Raw genomic sequence first — 15,509 nt, forward strand, 5'->3', positions numbered from 1 at the left:
ACTGTTGAGTTAGAAATTATGTACTTGAAAATGTATAATACCATTTAAATTCATGGCTAACATTAATGAAACATTTCTTCCTCTTGTTGTTGGAACTATTACATGGGCTGAAGTATTTATCCTCGATCGAGCTTTATTTCTGCGAAGATGATAGTTGAAGCAGGATTTATCAATGTGTTTGTGGAGCATTTTGTGAAAAATTTAGTGCATATTTTTTGCGTTGTTCAATTGTTGATTTGGAGTTGAAACGGTGCAGGTTGATTGTGGCGGTTTTTAATGTTATTTTTAAAGCTTTTAATGCATTAAATACCGTTGTTGTGCTCATGTTGACGTTTTTATTTTAAATTTTTTTTTAAGTAATTGATGGATTTCCTTCAATTAATTTCTCCACACAGTTTAAAAACTTATTACTTAGTTTAACATTTCTTTTTCCACCCTGAATTCGTCTAATAATCTCACATTCATCTTTCTTATACCTTCTTATTATAGAAGTAGCTGTGTTTTTATAAATTCCATCTAATTCTGCTGACTCTGCAATAGCTTTACCTTCTTCATAGCATTTTATCAAAATCTCCTTTTTGTCAATACTCGTTTTAACATAATTTCCACTGCGGTTTCTGCAACGAGGAATAGGTAAGTTCTCTTCATTTTCTAAATTACTATCATCAGAATCTTCTGTGACCTGCATTATTCGCCGATAATGACGTTTATTTACCGGACTTCCTGTATTATCTTCAAAAGTTACTTCTTCGGGTGATGTATTGGTATTCATTATCATAAACTTATTTAAGGGTTTTAAGGATTTTCAATTTCAAATATTTATTTTAAAATAAATAATAATTACACAACAAGAAAAGAAAACTTTTATTCTGCGTTTAATGCGATTGCATAAAAAGTTTTATTTTGTGAGTACTGCAGTTGCTTAACTGTAAACAATCTTATTACGAGTATCAGCAAAATAAATCCATTTGGAAAATAATAATTAATTATAATTAATTATTGTATTAACTTTAATTTGAAATTAAAAATCATTAATTTGATTTTAAAAAAAATAGTTGGAAATAAAAAAACTTTAATTTGAATTAAAAAAAATTAATTTGAAATTTTGAATTTGAATTTAAAAAGAACTTAATTTGAATTTAAAAAAATTTTTATTTGAAATTAATAAACTTTAATTTGAAGTTAAAAATCTATAACAATGAAATATGGGTTTGTTTTTCTTTTAAATTAGTAATAAGTTTTAAAGCATTACACTTTAATAAACTAAAAAACTTCTTGTTTTGGAATATAAAAAATATTTTAAGTCATACATCTACGATGAAAAATTAATAGGGCTGGGACAAGTAAATTATCTACTTTTTCGTGCTTAACTCCCAATCCGTAATTAAAAAGCCAAACTCTCCAAAAACTCCAAAATATTCCACCAAACCAATTTCTATGAAGAAAACCCTTTCAACAGCAAAAACCTTTCTGACACCTGATTGTCAATTTTGCAGGTAATCTGCCATGTGTGAATGGGAAGATTGATTATGTGGATTTATTGCTAATTACTGCATATGTGTAACCCTGTGATTCTGGCAACGAAAATAGCGAAGAGGTAAGCAAAAGGCAAAACATTAGTCAGCTGCTCAGAAAATCAATAAACAGTTCATAGCAACGCAGCCTAAAATACACATAACTTTGTAGTTTTCTCATCAAGTTGGTAAATTTTTAGGGCGACGTAAAATCAGAAAAACATGCCGCAAGAATCACAATTAACCAATGCTGGTATGGAGGGCGATGAAATTGAAAATGTTCGAGTGGTGGTGCGTGTCCGCCCAATGGAGAAATCGGAAATTAACTGTGGTGCAACTAATGTTATACAAGTGGACAAAATCAATCGTGCCATCACAGCCGTGAAGCCAAACGCGACCGTAAATGAACCACCAAAAACATACTACTTCGACAACGTTTTCAGTACCGATTCCAATCAACTCGATTTGTATGTGGATACTGCGCGTCCCATCGTAGAAAAGGTGCTGGAGGGTTATAATGGTACGATATTCGCTTATGGTCAAACGGGTACGGGTAAAACCTACACCATGTCGGGTAATCCAGAGTCACCACAGACGAAGGGCATCATACCAAATGCATTTGCACACATATTTGGACATATCGCCAAAGCTCGTGAGAATCAGAAATTTTTGGTGCGTGTAAGTTATATGGAGATTTACAATGAAGAAGTACGCGATTTGCTTGGAAAAGATGTAAGCAAGAGTCTAGAGGTAAAGGAACGACCCGATATTGGTGTATTCGTGAAGGATTTGAGTGGATATGTAGTGCATAATGCAGATGATCTGGAAAATATTATGCGCTTGGGCAACAAAAATCGTGCCGTGGGCGCTACAAAAATGAATCAAGAGTCATCACGTTCACACGCCATATTCTCTATTACGGTGGAAAGCAGCGAACTGAGTCAGGGCGATATGACAAATGTTCGAATGGGCAAGCTGCAGCTAGTGGATTTGGCTGGATCGGAGAGACAAAGCAGGACACAGGCAAGTGGACAACGGTTGAAAGAAGCAACCAAAATTAATTTGTCACTATCCGTGTTGGGTAATGTCATAAGTGCTTTGGTGGATGGAAAAAGTACACATATACCCTATCGCAACTCGAAACTTACGCGTCTGCTGCAAGACTCATTGGGCGGTAATTCGAAAACAGTTATGTGCGCTACGATTAGTCCTGCAGACACTAATTATATGGAAACTATTTCTACACTACGATATGCTAGTCGCGCTAAAAACATACAAAATCGTATGCGTGTCAATGAGGAACCAAAGGATGCGTTGTTGCGTCATTTTCAAGAGGAGATCGCCCGTTTGCGTAAGCAGCTTGAGGAAAGCAATCATGAAGATCAAATTTCCGAGGAGGAAGACGAAGAAATAGATGAGGATGAGGCCGATATTGAAATAGAAATTGAAGAAGCGCCTACTGTCAATGGTAGGAAGTCCAAGAAACGGGAGAAGAATGATGCTGAAAAAGAGGAAAAGGAGCGACGAGCACGGGAGCATCAAATTGAGATTGAGCATGCAAAATCGGAACAAGAACAATTGCGTAACAAGTTAATGTCCCTTGAAGGCAAAATATTGGTTGGAGGAGAAAACCTGCTAGAAAAAGCACAAACTCAAGAAAAATTACTGGAGCAATCACTCGCCGAATTAGAGGAGCGGGGGAAAACAGAGGAAGCATTACGACAAACACTACAGCAAAAGGAAACTGAGCGCATAGACATTGAAGAACGATACTCCTCATTACAGGAAGCCAGCACTGGCAGTACTAAAAAAATACATCGAGTCATGCAAATGTTAATGGGTGTGAAATCTGAATTGGCCGATCAACAGCAAGAACATCAGCGCGAGAAGGAAGGTATTTACGAGAATATACGTAGTTTGTCACGCGAGCTCGCATTGTGCGAACTGGTGCTTAACTCTTACATACCTAAGGAGTATCAGTCAATGATCAATCAGTATACTCACTGGAATGAAGATATTGGTGAATGGCAGCTCAAATGTGTCGCCTACACTGGTAACAATATGCGCAAACACATCGCCGAACCAGAGGAATCCACTAATAAGCAGGAATTCATAGACCTTTCGCACGTTTATCTCAGTTACAATACCGATGGTGTCACAAATCCGGTGCGTGCTAAGTCTGCTCGTCCTCGCACATCTGGAGTCCCACGTCCTACTACGGCACGGCGTTACTGAATGCATGATATATAAATTTATAAGTATAAAGTACGCATAGCTTTGGCATATATTATTTGTTTTTTATTTTTAAGTTTTATATTTTTTGTGAATTTAATTTTAAGATTTTGTTGTTTTCGTATTTATAACGACTCGAATTAACACGCAAAGCTAGACACAAAACAAGCATTTACTTTGCATTCTTGTATTGCATACATTTGTATTCTGCACATAATCCAAACGGACACTACACAATTTTGTTGAAATAATTAGTTTATCAATGTATAAAATGTATTCAAATAAACTTTTAACGGAACTGATCTTTTTTGAATTATCATTATACTTAGAATTACTATTCTCAAGGACAACCATTCACAATGTGGATATGACCTTAAGCAACGCCTACACCAGCCAACTAGACATTGCTGAGATTTCAACGTCCGATACTGATGCTAGTGAACGTATTGAATGAGAATCACAATATATATTGGTCTAAGTCAATTTCAACGAAGTCAACTTCATTAATTTTTAAATTTCCTCTCCATTCCATATCTGCCACTAAATTTAAACTTATTGACGAGTTTAAAAATTCTCCCAATATGAATTCATAAAATTGATGGATATAAAAATAAAAAGGTTCACTGCAGAGCTTATCAAATTCATGTTAATTTTTTTGGGAAATAATCGTCCGAACGAGTCGGCAATTCAAAGGTTCGTGAAAATTTATCAAGAAACCGGCTAGGTTGAGAATAGAAAAAGGCCGGCAGACCAAACACTGGATGTTCTGGTGTACTTAACAACTTTCAACATCGATATCTCGACGTCCTCAACAATTAAACATTCATGAATTGACTGTTAAGCTAATTTTACCTGTAGATATTTAAATGATGTAATTTTCCCCATATACATGAATCAATCTAAGCACCTAAATTTTGTATTTTAAAACGACATTTGGCCACGTCTTTCGAAATACCATTTAATAAGGCTTTGAGCGAGTTTGTTTAAATTGTTACCGAAATAGGGAATAATCCCAAATCAGTGAAAAGTGTCGTTAATGCAGTGAATTTTCCATTGAATGTAAGGACTTTTTGTTTTAGCAGGTTTTATAAAATTCGTGAAGCAGTAACACAAAATAAATTATATTGCTAAATATTATACTTTTGAAAAAAATATTAATATAGTTTAAATTATTATTAACGGATTTATTCTCTGTCATATTCTTTCTTTCTGCGAAATTCTCATAAGCAGAGCTCAGAGCAAAGTGAGTATCATAGGTGGCGCCTTGCCAAAGCAGTTACTTTATTTCACTTTACACTACAAACACAAAACGGACAAAACCAACAAAAGGTCTTATGTGTTTGTGAATGGCTTGGTAAGATTGTGGTTGTGAGATTTAAACTAAACAAACTAATGAAAACGAAGTGCCGCATGTTGAATTGTGCAAGCACAAATTAATCTAAATGCAGTCTGTTTGCAAAAAGTGCGGAATACGCCGTGGCAAGGAAGTGTATGTGCTTTTAATTTTTTGTGCTTGGTTGTTTACTTTGCTTTTGTCTACTTTTCCTCTTCACAAACAAGCCATCCCTCTTTCTTTTTTTTTTTGGTTTATTCATGGGCTCTTACGACACGGCGAATTCGGAAGGCGCAACCATGAATTCTACCATCCTTGAGAATATGGCACATCAAACTGTTCCTAGGACTTAAGTTTATTGGCGGTTCAATGTCTTCTCACTATTGTGAATTTCGCTAAGGAAAGAAGAAATCTGTTTTTGACAATTCACAGGGCTGAAAAAGGTAAATTTATTTTGTACAATCTCGCTTTAAAACTTTTTATAAATTGAAATAAGGAAATTTAAAAGTAATTTATAAAAATTATTTTCGAACCGTATATAAATGAGTATCGGATCAAGTTCGTACTGAATGAATGGTTGTTCTTCGACGTCTCACGTGGGCGCACGATTTATTACAGCACTTCAAGCGTCAGCGCCACTACTGGAAAAATATGGATTGTGATATTTTAGCGCCTCCGCTGAATGTCCGTGGAATGGTCGAATTGAATCGCGATTCCTTCAAAAAGCGTGTGAAACTGCCACGCCTACTAATACACGAGTCGGAATCAAATAAAGTATTGTCACTATTGAAAAAGCTGTTGCTGAAAATGGAAAGACTACGGCCGGTGCGCGCGTTACCAAGCAAAACTGCAGAAGAAAAATCGTGTGATATGCGTGAAATATTTCTACATCCATTAGCAGTGAAGTCATGGGATTGTCTACCCACTGCTGATCTGTTGAAGGTTAATGTTCAACAAAACAATTTCTATTATGATGAATTGGAGCTTGGCTATGAGAATTGGCGGGCGGATGAGATTTTCAAAAGTGTACTGCCAATTGAGGAAGAAGGTCTCACATCGTATTCGCGCATAGGTCATATTGTACACTTAAATCTTAGAGATCACCTACTGCCTTACAAAAACTTAATTGGTCAAGTGTTGTTAGACAAAGTGCCTGGCTGTCGCACTGTAGTTAACAAAGCAGCAACAATTGACAATACATACCGTAACTTCTTGTTGGAGCTAATTTGTGGTGAGATGGAATATGAAGTGGAGACCAAAGAGAATGGAGTTGTGTTTGAGTTTGATTTCTCTCGCGTGTACTGGAATCCACGCTTATCCACAGAACATGAACGAATTACAAAAATGATCAATGAAAACGATGTCCTCTACGATGTCTTTGCCGGTGTGGGACCATTTAGCATACCAGCAGCACGTAAAAGATGTTGGGTGCTTGCAAATGACTTAAATCCAGAGAGTTATAAATGGCTGCAACACAACGGTGGGCGTAACAAATGTTTGCCCTATATGAAAACTTTCAATAAAGATGGCCGGCAATTTTTACTGGAAGATGTTAAGCCCGATTTACTAAAACGTTGTAAGGATCTATCAACTAACAAGCCAGATGCTTATCGGATACATATTACAATGAATCTGCCGGCTATGGCGGTGGAGTTCTTGGATGTGTTTCGTGGATTTTTAAATGACAAGGAGTGCAATAAGTTATTTGATCATGAATTAAACTATCCAATTGTGCATGTTTACTCCTTTGCAAAGGGCGACGATACGAAGACACTTGTACGCGCTATGGTTGAAGAGAATTTGGGTTTGCCTTTAAAGGACAATTTGGAAGGCATATATTTTGTGCGTAATGTGGCGCCTAATAAAGATATGTATCGAGTTTCATTTCGACTTACGAAAGAAATTTTGACGTCGCCTCTCGCAACACAACTTGCTGAAACTTCAACTGTTGAGCAGACACCACGGAAGCGCGCCGCGTCTGAGACATATGAGGAGGAATTAAATGTTACAAATAAAGTAAAATGCAATTGATACTGATACAATTTCAACTCAATAAATTGTTAATACTGTACTCGAAACAAAATGTTTTTTATTTCTACCATTGGGCAGTTTGTATTAATTATTGTTGAATAAAATATTTTTTTCTTTGTAAAATTTCAGTGAATTAGTAATGGGGCGCAAATCAAAAACCGCAGGTGGTAAGAAGGGGGCTGCCAAGAGTGCCATCAACAAGTCTAAGAAGGACAAAAATATTTTCAAAGTTAATGATGTCAAAAATAAGAAGAAACCGAAAGTGGTGCAAGGGCAATTAAAAAAGGTAAGCAATTCGAAATATTGATAGAAAATCTAATATTGAGAAACTAACCAATTTCAGATTAAAGAAGTCGTTAAAAATAAGCAGGAGAAAATCGACGCAAATTTGAAGGAGCTACACAAAGGTATGGTGGTGAAGAAGCCAAAAGCATCTGTGAGCAATACGCCGATCAAGAAAAACAAAAAAGCGCCAGCGAACACGAAAAATGTATCGCAGAAACTAGGCAACCTCAAGTTCTAAGGCGCCAGTTTCCGTAAACTAAAATTTTTCTTCTGTCGAGACGCCGTTACCGAAGCAAAATTATAAAGAATTAGTAATTAGTTTTAAACATGACGAGCGGTGTTTATTTGAGGTTGAAATAGTATGAAAATTTACTTATATATCATGAGTATAGAGAAAATTATGCTAAAAATTTCAATAAACATGATTGTATAGATAATTGTGTACAATATTGTTCGAGATAATAAGTTATTTTGATTTTGGTCTATAGAAAAATTTAGATTCTTGTAGTAAATTGATCGATCTATTGATCTACTGAGGTAAAATGTTGTTATTGTAGTAGACTACAAAGTCTCTCTTATCTCATTCCCATGGCAGCCGATTTGCGTTACCGGAATGACTCGGCCTTTTCCCGAACAAAGGCTGCCGCCCCAGTAAACTAGCCCGCCCTGTCAAGTGAACAGTGTATCAGTGTCTCTCTTATCTAACGGTAGGCCTAGAAAATATGGCGCGGCTTCGATGAGTTGAGTCCAAACGAAGAAAGGTTTATGTTAGCAAAGGGGCTTAAGACGGCATGTGAATAGGTGGTTAGTATCGATTCTGGATAGGTAAGAGTTTAACTGCTATAATATTTAGAATGTAAATGGGCCGAAGTTACGCAGGTCTGTTGTTGTTGTTGTTGTTGTTGTCGAAGCAGTCTACTAGGCCTTGCCAGTGCGGTGTAGACATCGATCGTCACCGATCGTTATCGTCTAACTCATCTAACGGTAGGCCTAGGAAATGCTGTTTCGACACGTTGGGGCCCAGAGGGAGAGGGGTGTTAGGTGACTGGGTTTGAGAGGGTATGTGACTAGGTGGTTAGTATCGGGTGGTGTGCCTTCATATGCCAGATATGTATTGAGCATGTCGGGGTCTATTCTAGATCAGAAGGAGTTCTAGTCCGTAATTGTACCAAAGTTACGCGGATCTCGCGAGGCAGCTGAAGCTCTTCGTCAGCAATTGGTGATGGTTGGTGTTCGAACACTGCATTCGGGAGTCGGGAGCTTAAGAAGGTGGTAAGTATCTCCCGATGAATGTCGTTAATTGCCTGTCTATACACTGTCCGGTCCAGTAGTTGTCGATTTGTTTTGTCCTGGACCTCGTCGAAGTGATTGAAGAGTTGCCTTCGGACGTGCCTGGGAGGTGGCTCTGGTTCAAGTAGCTTTCTACATGGGTGAAACCTTCCTAGCATCATAGTAGAAACTATTTGCTGAGGAGTTTGTTGTGCTCCTTTACAGAAAGCATCTGTGCTTCGTTATGTAGGTGTTGTAGACGGGGAAGTGTGCGTCGCTGTCCGAATAGCATGTCTTTAGCTTTGTCCACAGCGTATCACTAGTTTCAGGCGACCAGACAAGTGCAGCGTAATTTAGAACCGGCCGGCCAATTACTTTAAACGTCGTCAGCAACATTTCTTTGTCTTTGCCTTAGTACTGCTGGTTAGCGATTAGAACTTTAGTAGCAATTACGGTTGTATGGGCAGAGAAGGAGAGCAAACTATCGAAAATGACACCCAAGATTTTGGGGTTGTTAACGCTGGGTATTGGTGAGTCGTCGACTTTAAGCTTTAGCTGTAGTTTAACCTCGTGCGATCGGGTGGTAAAGAGGGTCACCGTGTATTTAGTGGAGAAAAGTTGAAAATTCTTCGCAGTGAAAAAGCGAGGAAGGCTAGTGAGGTAAAGGTCTTTTAGGAAAGATTGTTCAAATGGACTAAAATCACTGGTCTGGCAAACGATTGGGAAACGACATTCATCGGGAGATCCTTACAATCTTCCTAAATTCCCGACCACCCATTTGCCGTTATCGGAGTCCAACCACCTCCTATTGCAGACGAAGAGCTTCAGCTGCCTCGCGAGTCCGCATAACTTTGGTAGGCTTCAGTAAACTGCTACAACAACAACAACCACAACAACCATTGGTAACGTCATAAAGAAAGTCTAAGAATCTACAAAAGTGCTGTTAAGAAAGCGAAACGGAGTTCGTGGCGAAATTTTTGTAGTTCAGTTGATGGGTTTACGGAAACTTCTAGGCTTAGGAAAGTATTGGTTGAGGCCTCCTATGTTCCCAGGTTTCGTAAAAAGGCCGAACGGTTCGTGGACCATGTCCGGTAGGGAGTTTCTGGGTCTTCTAATAGATACTCACTTTCCTGCTAACTTCGGCTTCTTTACTGGATCTGCCACCCCAGCGTTACATCATAACGAACAGTATGAAAATGAACATCATAATAGAAGCTATGACGAAATTGTTTAGGGTGACTAGTTTCAAACCTCATAAATCAATTGGCCCGTCGCTATCGCACCAGTAGAGCTTCAGCAAATGCTTGAAAAGGCGATACCATGATTCTAGGTCGTTTTTAAAATTTGTTAGGTTGGAGTTAATGTGCCCATTAAATTACTAGTACGTAACCTGGTGGTTCGTCGGAAACAAATTTCCAAATTAGGTGCTTCTTCATATTGGTACCGAAGACGTAGCCACAGATGAGAGCTTCAAATATCTTGGCTCCTTTGAAAGCACAGATTTCACACTAGACCGCAAGTGACGCACCACATACAAGTCAGCTGGCAAATTGATAAAAATATGGTATGGCCCGTCATGGCGTGTGCCTCTGAATGCTGGTCGCTGTCCGCTAAGCAGGATGAGATGTAGCAGACCGTTTAAATCCTAGCTAAGTACCATTAAAAATGATATGCAGCGGGACCCAGGACCGCTTAATCTGAAGATTGCGCACGGGGAGGGTTGACGTCGACTGAGGGATCATAGTGAGGAATAAGATTCAAGTAGTTCCTAACTGTTGTTTGTTCAATGTTTCGCTCGTGGGCAATCGAAAAGTACTTAAATGACGATCCGTCTTGAGAATTTCCAAGGTTTGCATTATATTACCGAAATTTTCGACAATGGGCCCTTCAGAACGTAGTGCGTTTGTGACATCAAACGAAATGGAATAGGGACATCTAAAATTGCGCTTAATTGGCTGTTACAGCATCCAGACTAATAACACTTTTGACATTTTCTGCTGCTTGGTTTACATTTTCGGTTTTATCGAAGGAAAACTGTAGGTTAGGTTAGGTCGAAGCGGGTATTCACTGTAGGACACACTCAGGCTCATGGCCCATTGTGGAGCCGCGTGGGGAACTAGCCCTTATCCCTCCTGAAATCAATGAGTACATTTCAAAAATTTCGTAAGATCCTTAATTTCGACAGATCCGAGATCTTTTAATTCATTAAAGAATTGTTCGCCCAAACTGGCGCTGTGCTTATCTCTTCTTAGAATTTCGTGCGATCTATCTGCGATTGTAAGCCCGCAATTTCGCTTCCTATCCAGTACAAGCCCTAAATATTTAGCGTATTCTGTGACCTTAAGCGGTTTTCCCCCTAAAAGTATTTGTTGAAGAGTAGGGGTTTTATGTTTTCTGCAGAACAGTATCAGTTCCGTTTTTTCCGGATTTACTTCTAGTCCTCGACTTTTGCACCATTGATAGTCTGTTGAGAGCTCTTTGTTGAAGATCACACAGTGTTTGCCAGAGATTGCTATTACAATATCATCGGCATATGAAATTATTATACCTCGCATTTTTTCCACTTCCTGAAGGAGATTTTTGACGGTCAGGTTCCACAGAAGTGGAGAAATTACCCCATCCTGAGGTTTACGTCTGATCGGAAATTTCCTAATGGACGTTTCACCCAAATCTGCGCGTATCGTTCGCCCGACTATGAGCGAGACGAGCGCTTTCTTCACTCCCATTTCCGTTAGCGAATGAGTAATTGCTTCCGGATATATGTTATTGAAAGCACGCTCGATGTCCAGAGAGACAGCAAGAGTGTATTTCTTATAGTGAAGTGAGTTCTCAATCCTGTCGACTCGCGAGTTGAGCGCTGTCTCTACTGATTTGCTGGAATGCTTGTTGAGAAAGTGATAGCTTGTTGCTAATCTTTCCTTTGATGAGCCCATTCAGCAATCGATCTAACGTTTTTAACAGGAAGGATGATAGGCTAATCGGCCTGTAGTCCTTCGGTTTCGTACGTGTGGTTTTTCCTGCTTTGGAAATGAATACCACTTTTACTTCAGCCCATTTCTTGGGGATATAATTAAGTCGTACTGCTGCCTCAAAATTGAGACGAGTCCAGGTGCAATCATACTTATTGTGTGTTGCAGGTCGGCGGGGATAATTCCGTCTGGTCCCGGTGATTTATAAGATTTGAAAATGCCGATGGCAAATTTTATATTGTCCTCCGTTATAAAATCTACTGGGGGACCATCATTGTCACGGTGCTACTTGTCACACAGCTAACGAAACAATGGCTCTTTTGCGAGAAAATTTGATGGCCGAATAATCTCACGTCGCGGCGATGTCAATTGGCTGGCAAGATCATGTGATTTGACACCGTCGGATTTCTTTCTTTGGGGTTATTTGAATGAAAAGGTGTCTATAAGCCAACAACAATTCAAGAGCTAAAGGATGAGATAATTCGGCACATTAACGGCATAGAAGTTGAATTATGCCTCAGCGTATCGAGAATTTGGACCATCGGATGGAGGTGTGCCGCCGAGGCCGGGGCGGCTATTTGGCCGATATTTTGTTCCATACGTAATTGAGCTATACCAATACTATCCTAATAAAGAGAAATGACAATAATTTCCTAAAAAAAAATGTATTGTATTAAAAATCAACACCGGCCCTTGAAACTTAACCACCCTTTATAACAGACACAGATTACTAAAGCTATTTATGTATTGGAGAAATTATGGATTTCTGTCGACTTTATTTATCAACCCTTTATATATATATACATATATAATATATATAAGTCCTTTATACCCTTTATTGGGTGTCTGACCGAACCCCTCCTCTTGTTTGTAATGGAGATCACAAATGGAGGAAACACAGTTTTAAGCCAACTCCGAACGGCAGAAAGCAGAAATACACTCGAAGGTTTGCCATTGCTTGCCGAGGGGCAACCGCTATCAGTAAAAACTTGTTATATCTTTTGATGTTTTATGTTCGAAGATTCGAATTTCACTACTCTCGAATGATAGTCATGCACCAATTCATTCGGTTACTACAACCCTTTGCTTCTTAAAAAATATATTACTTTTTTTAAGGTACTATGAAAACTGATATACAGGCAAGCAGCTCTATGCGCTATAGCGATATTTAGGGTAGATTCACACTATGGTGCCGATCACGGTTCGTTCTCGGTCTAGTCTCGGTTCGGTAAAATCTTTCGACATCTACATTTGTGTTCTTACATCGGTCCAGTCGCGATTCAACGTTCGTTGAAAATGAAAATGAAATTGAAAATTTTTTCAATTCTCCAATAGGTTGCTATTGTCGAACCGAGAACGCAACGTTATTCACACTATCAGTACAAGTCGCGGCAAGTTCGATCACGCTCCAGCAAAATATTCTTCGAACTTGATCGATGCTGGAGTGTGACTGTACCGAAACTTGAACAGCACGGATAGTGTGAATACAGTCATTGTTTTTCGTTTGTGAATATTTTACCGGACCGAGACTGGACCGAGAGCGGACCGTGATCGGCATCATAGTGTGAATCCGGCCTTAATGTATCGAGAATTTACTGCATATAAGCATATTTCCTTTAATATAGATTTAGTTGAAAAAAATAAAAATGACTAATAATTAAAATAAATAAATAAGATTAAGCAATAATGTAATACGTGCAATATGCACCACTAGGGGCCACTATTACGGCGTTAGTGATGATTCAAATGAGCTAACTTTGCTTATCTGTTTACCGTCAAAGCATGCAAATGTTTACCACCATCACTGTCAAGTTACACATGAAAAGCAGTCAGCAAAACGGCAGCTTCATAATGAAATTTTGCCGCAACGCGGCAGCTGCTAAGTGTATAAGTATGCACGTTTGAGTGTAGTAAATGCTGGTGTTCTTCCATTTCTTGGCGCCTTCTATTATTTCTATATAAAAGATACAGTAGCAATATGCCATCACACACAAAACGAAAGTACTTTCGCAAGAAAACAACATATCAACTATACGCGTACTAGTCAATCGGTCACAATCGAGAATGCAGCGCTTCATCATTACACTGGCGCTAGTGTGCAGTAGCTTGTGCTCTAGTTGGGCTCTACCACCTGCCAATGCGCCTGCTGCATCCGCACCTGCACCACCGCCTACACTAACGCAGGACATCGAGGAGCTGTATCGCCTAATACCCTCCAAGCCGCTTAACAAGTTGGTCATACGTTATCTACTCAACGATGCCGAGTTTCAAGCCGTCATCCGCATTATTAACTCACACGATGCCTTCATGGTACGCATGCGCCTCTATGCTCAGCCGGAAATCATACAATTCCAATCGTGGGTGCGCTCTCAACTATTGTTGTCGGGAGGTGGTTCATTCGAATTCGAGGAGTCTGAGGAAATTTTGAGCCTTTTCAATCCTACACCCTATTGGTCCGTTTATGGATGGCAAGGATTTTTCAATGAATTCCTCGCATACTTCCCACAGGAGATGCTGCGCGCCCAAATCAACGCTAAGGTTATTCAAGGTGGTAGCCTTGCTCAGTTCTGGACCAAATTGAGGGCATTGCGACCGGTCTATGAACGCGTGTTGGCTTTCCCGGAGTCAAAGCGCATAATTGCACAACTCGAACAGAATGGTGTGAATTTCACACAAGTGGATCAATTTATTCGTTCCTTGTTCGATTGGTACAATTTAACTTCGGTCGATGTGAATGCTCAGGGTGTGGGTGCTGTCAACGCACCAATTGCTCCACCGGCCGTTAACAGTATTGCAGCTTAACGTTTGTCAAGCTTTGTGGTTTAGGAAATGTGAAAGACGCGTCACGAATGCGAAAGCAGAATTGCGTATCTAATAACGGCTTATTCACGAAAAATATGTATTTATGGTACTTTTTAAAGGTAAAGTCATTTTGAATTTCAACTACTTTAATTCCAATAAAAATTATTGAGTGTGCAAGAATTTCTATTACAAACAGTGATTCAATTAGTCATTATTGACTACTACTTAAGGCAGACTATGAAACTAAGTCGAGAAACTGCGTAAACTGCAGGAAACAATTTCTTTGCACTATGATGGGAGGAACTTTTAACTTCAAACCTCTCTAAATGGCAATTTTCTTTTTCCCTCATCTGGTATTAAATACTTGATCGTGCAGTCACCCAAGCTAAATTGAAGATTTAAAACGCATCACACTTTAAGATTAGTCTATGGTACTCCCTATTCTTCCATGAAAAAGTTCGTGAAGAAATGGGTTCTGCGACTTGAACCCAGGCTCCACCTACAAGGTGGAGATCTAGCTAATCATGTATTGCGCTTCAGTGGTTGGTTAATGCGTTGCGATCTCTGGATATGATTGCGTGTCTAAAAGAAACTTTGAATGTAAGACTAAGTGAACTTTAGCTTTTAAACGCGTGGGTATATGTAGAAATGGACATATTCATACTATCATACTTCAATAATCGTGGAGTTCGTAATCCGTAAATCGGACTACATTTGAGCAACGAGCTTCTTTCATAAAAACTTAAAGAATTTGCTTTTCTCTATAGAAAGTGAATGGGTTGGTAGTCGCCACCCTGGGTATGAAAACCAAAGGATAGAAAAAGTTGTTTCTAATAGTGGCCGCTCTTCGGCAGACAATGACAAACCTCGGAGTGTATTTCTGCCATGAAAAAGCTCCTTTAAAAAAAAAAACAAATATCTGCCCTTCGGATTCGGTTTGAAACTGCAGGTCCCTCCATTTGTGGGAAAACATCAAGACACAATACCCAGCTGAATTTTCTTGATTGTTGAATAGCTAAAAGGGAACTTGATATGCGTCCTGAAAGAGCTGACAGAAGACTTCTAGCACTGTTT

General features: G+C 39.0%; 4 protein-coding genes across 5 annotated transcripts; all 4 read left to right on the plus strand.

The window, feature by feature from the left end:
* The first annotated feature begins 1,616 nt into the window (after positions 1–1,616).
* On the plus strand, positions 1,617–4,048 carry LOC128859646 (kinesin-like protein KIF3A). Its single transcript, XM_054096616.1, has one exon. The coding sequence runs from the start codon at positions 1,737–1,739 to the stop codon at positions 3,747–3,749; it is 2,013 nt and encodes a 670-aa protein (XP_053952591.1). The 5' UTR covers positions 1,617–1,736; the 3' UTR covers positions 3,750–4,048.
* A 1,404-nt stretch (positions 4,049–5,452) lies between these two features.
* On the plus strand, positions 5,453–7,860 carry LOC128861635 (tRNA (guanine(37)-N1)-methyltransferase). Of its 2 annotated transcripts, none has more exons than XM_054099918.1 (3): positions 5,453–5,522; positions 7,240–7,396; positions 7,454–7,860. In XM_054099918.1, exons 2-3 carry the CDS (start codon positions 7,250–7,252, stop codon positions 7,631–7,633), a joined length of 327 nt encoding a protein of 108 aa, XP_053955893.1. In that variant the 5' UTR covers positions 5,453–5,522; positions 7,240–7,249; the 3' UTR covers positions 7,634–7,860. The 2 variants fall into 2 exon arrangements, with proteins under 2 accessions (XP_053955893.1, XP_053955892.1); XM_054099917.1 differs by lacking the exon at positions 5,453–5,522 and adding an exon at positions 7,021–7,095.
* On the plus strand, positions 5,593–7,321 carry LOC128861634 (tRNA (guanine(37)-N1)-methyltransferase). Its single transcript, XM_054099916.1, has 2 exons — positions 5,593–7,095; positions 7,240–7,321. The coding sequence occupies exons 1-2, from the start codon at positions 5,653–5,655 to the stop codon at positions 7,240–7,242; spliced, it is 1,446 nt and encodes a 481-aa protein (XP_053955891.1). The 5' UTR covers positions 5,593–5,652; the 3' UTR covers positions 7,243–7,321.
* Positions 7,861–13,484: 5,624 nt separating the features above from the next.
* On the plus strand, positions 13,485–14,615 carry LOC128861860 (uncharacterized). The gene is made up of 2 exons (XM_054100236.1): positions 13,485–13,532; positions 13,608–14,615. Exons 1-2 carry the CDS (start codon positions 13,485–13,487, stop codon positions 14,433–14,435), a joined length of 876 nt encoding a protein of 291 aa, XP_053956211.1. The 3' UTR covers positions 14,436–14,615.
* Positions 14,616–15,509: the final 894 nt, after the last annotated feature.

This window comes from Anastrepha ludens, chromosome 4, assembly GCF_028408465.1.
Source record: "Anastrepha ludens isolate Willacy chromosome 4, idAnaLude1.1, whole genome shotgun sequence".
NCBI classification, from domain to species: domain Eukaryota; kingdom Metazoa; phylum Arthropoda; class Insecta; order Diptera; family Tephritidae; genus Anastrepha; species Anastrepha ludens.

Excerpts from the sequence above, each read along its gene's own strand:
- LOC128861635 (XM_054099917.1), top strand. Across the intron at positions 7,397-7,453 it reads TGCAAGGGCAATTAAAAAAG|ATTAAAGAAGTCGTTAAAAA; the intron begins GTAAGCAATTCG and ends AACCAATTTCAG.
- LOC128861860 (XM_054100236.1), top strand. The coding sequence starts at position 13,485 with ATGAAATTTTGCCGCAACGCGGCAGCTGCTAAGTGTATAAGTATGCAC. Across the intron at positions 13,533-13,607 it reads CTAAGTGTATAAGTATGCAC|CAATATGCCATCACACACAA; the intron begins GTTTGAGTGTAG and ends AAGATACAGTAG.
- LOC128859646 (XM_054096616.1), top strand. The coding sequence starts at position 1,737 with ATGCCGCAAGAATCACAATTAACCAATGCTGGTATGGAGGGCGATGAA.
- LOC128861634 (XM_054099916.1), top strand. The coding sequence starts at position 5,653 with ATGGTTGTTCTTCGACGTCTCACGTGGGCGCACGATTTATTACAGCAC.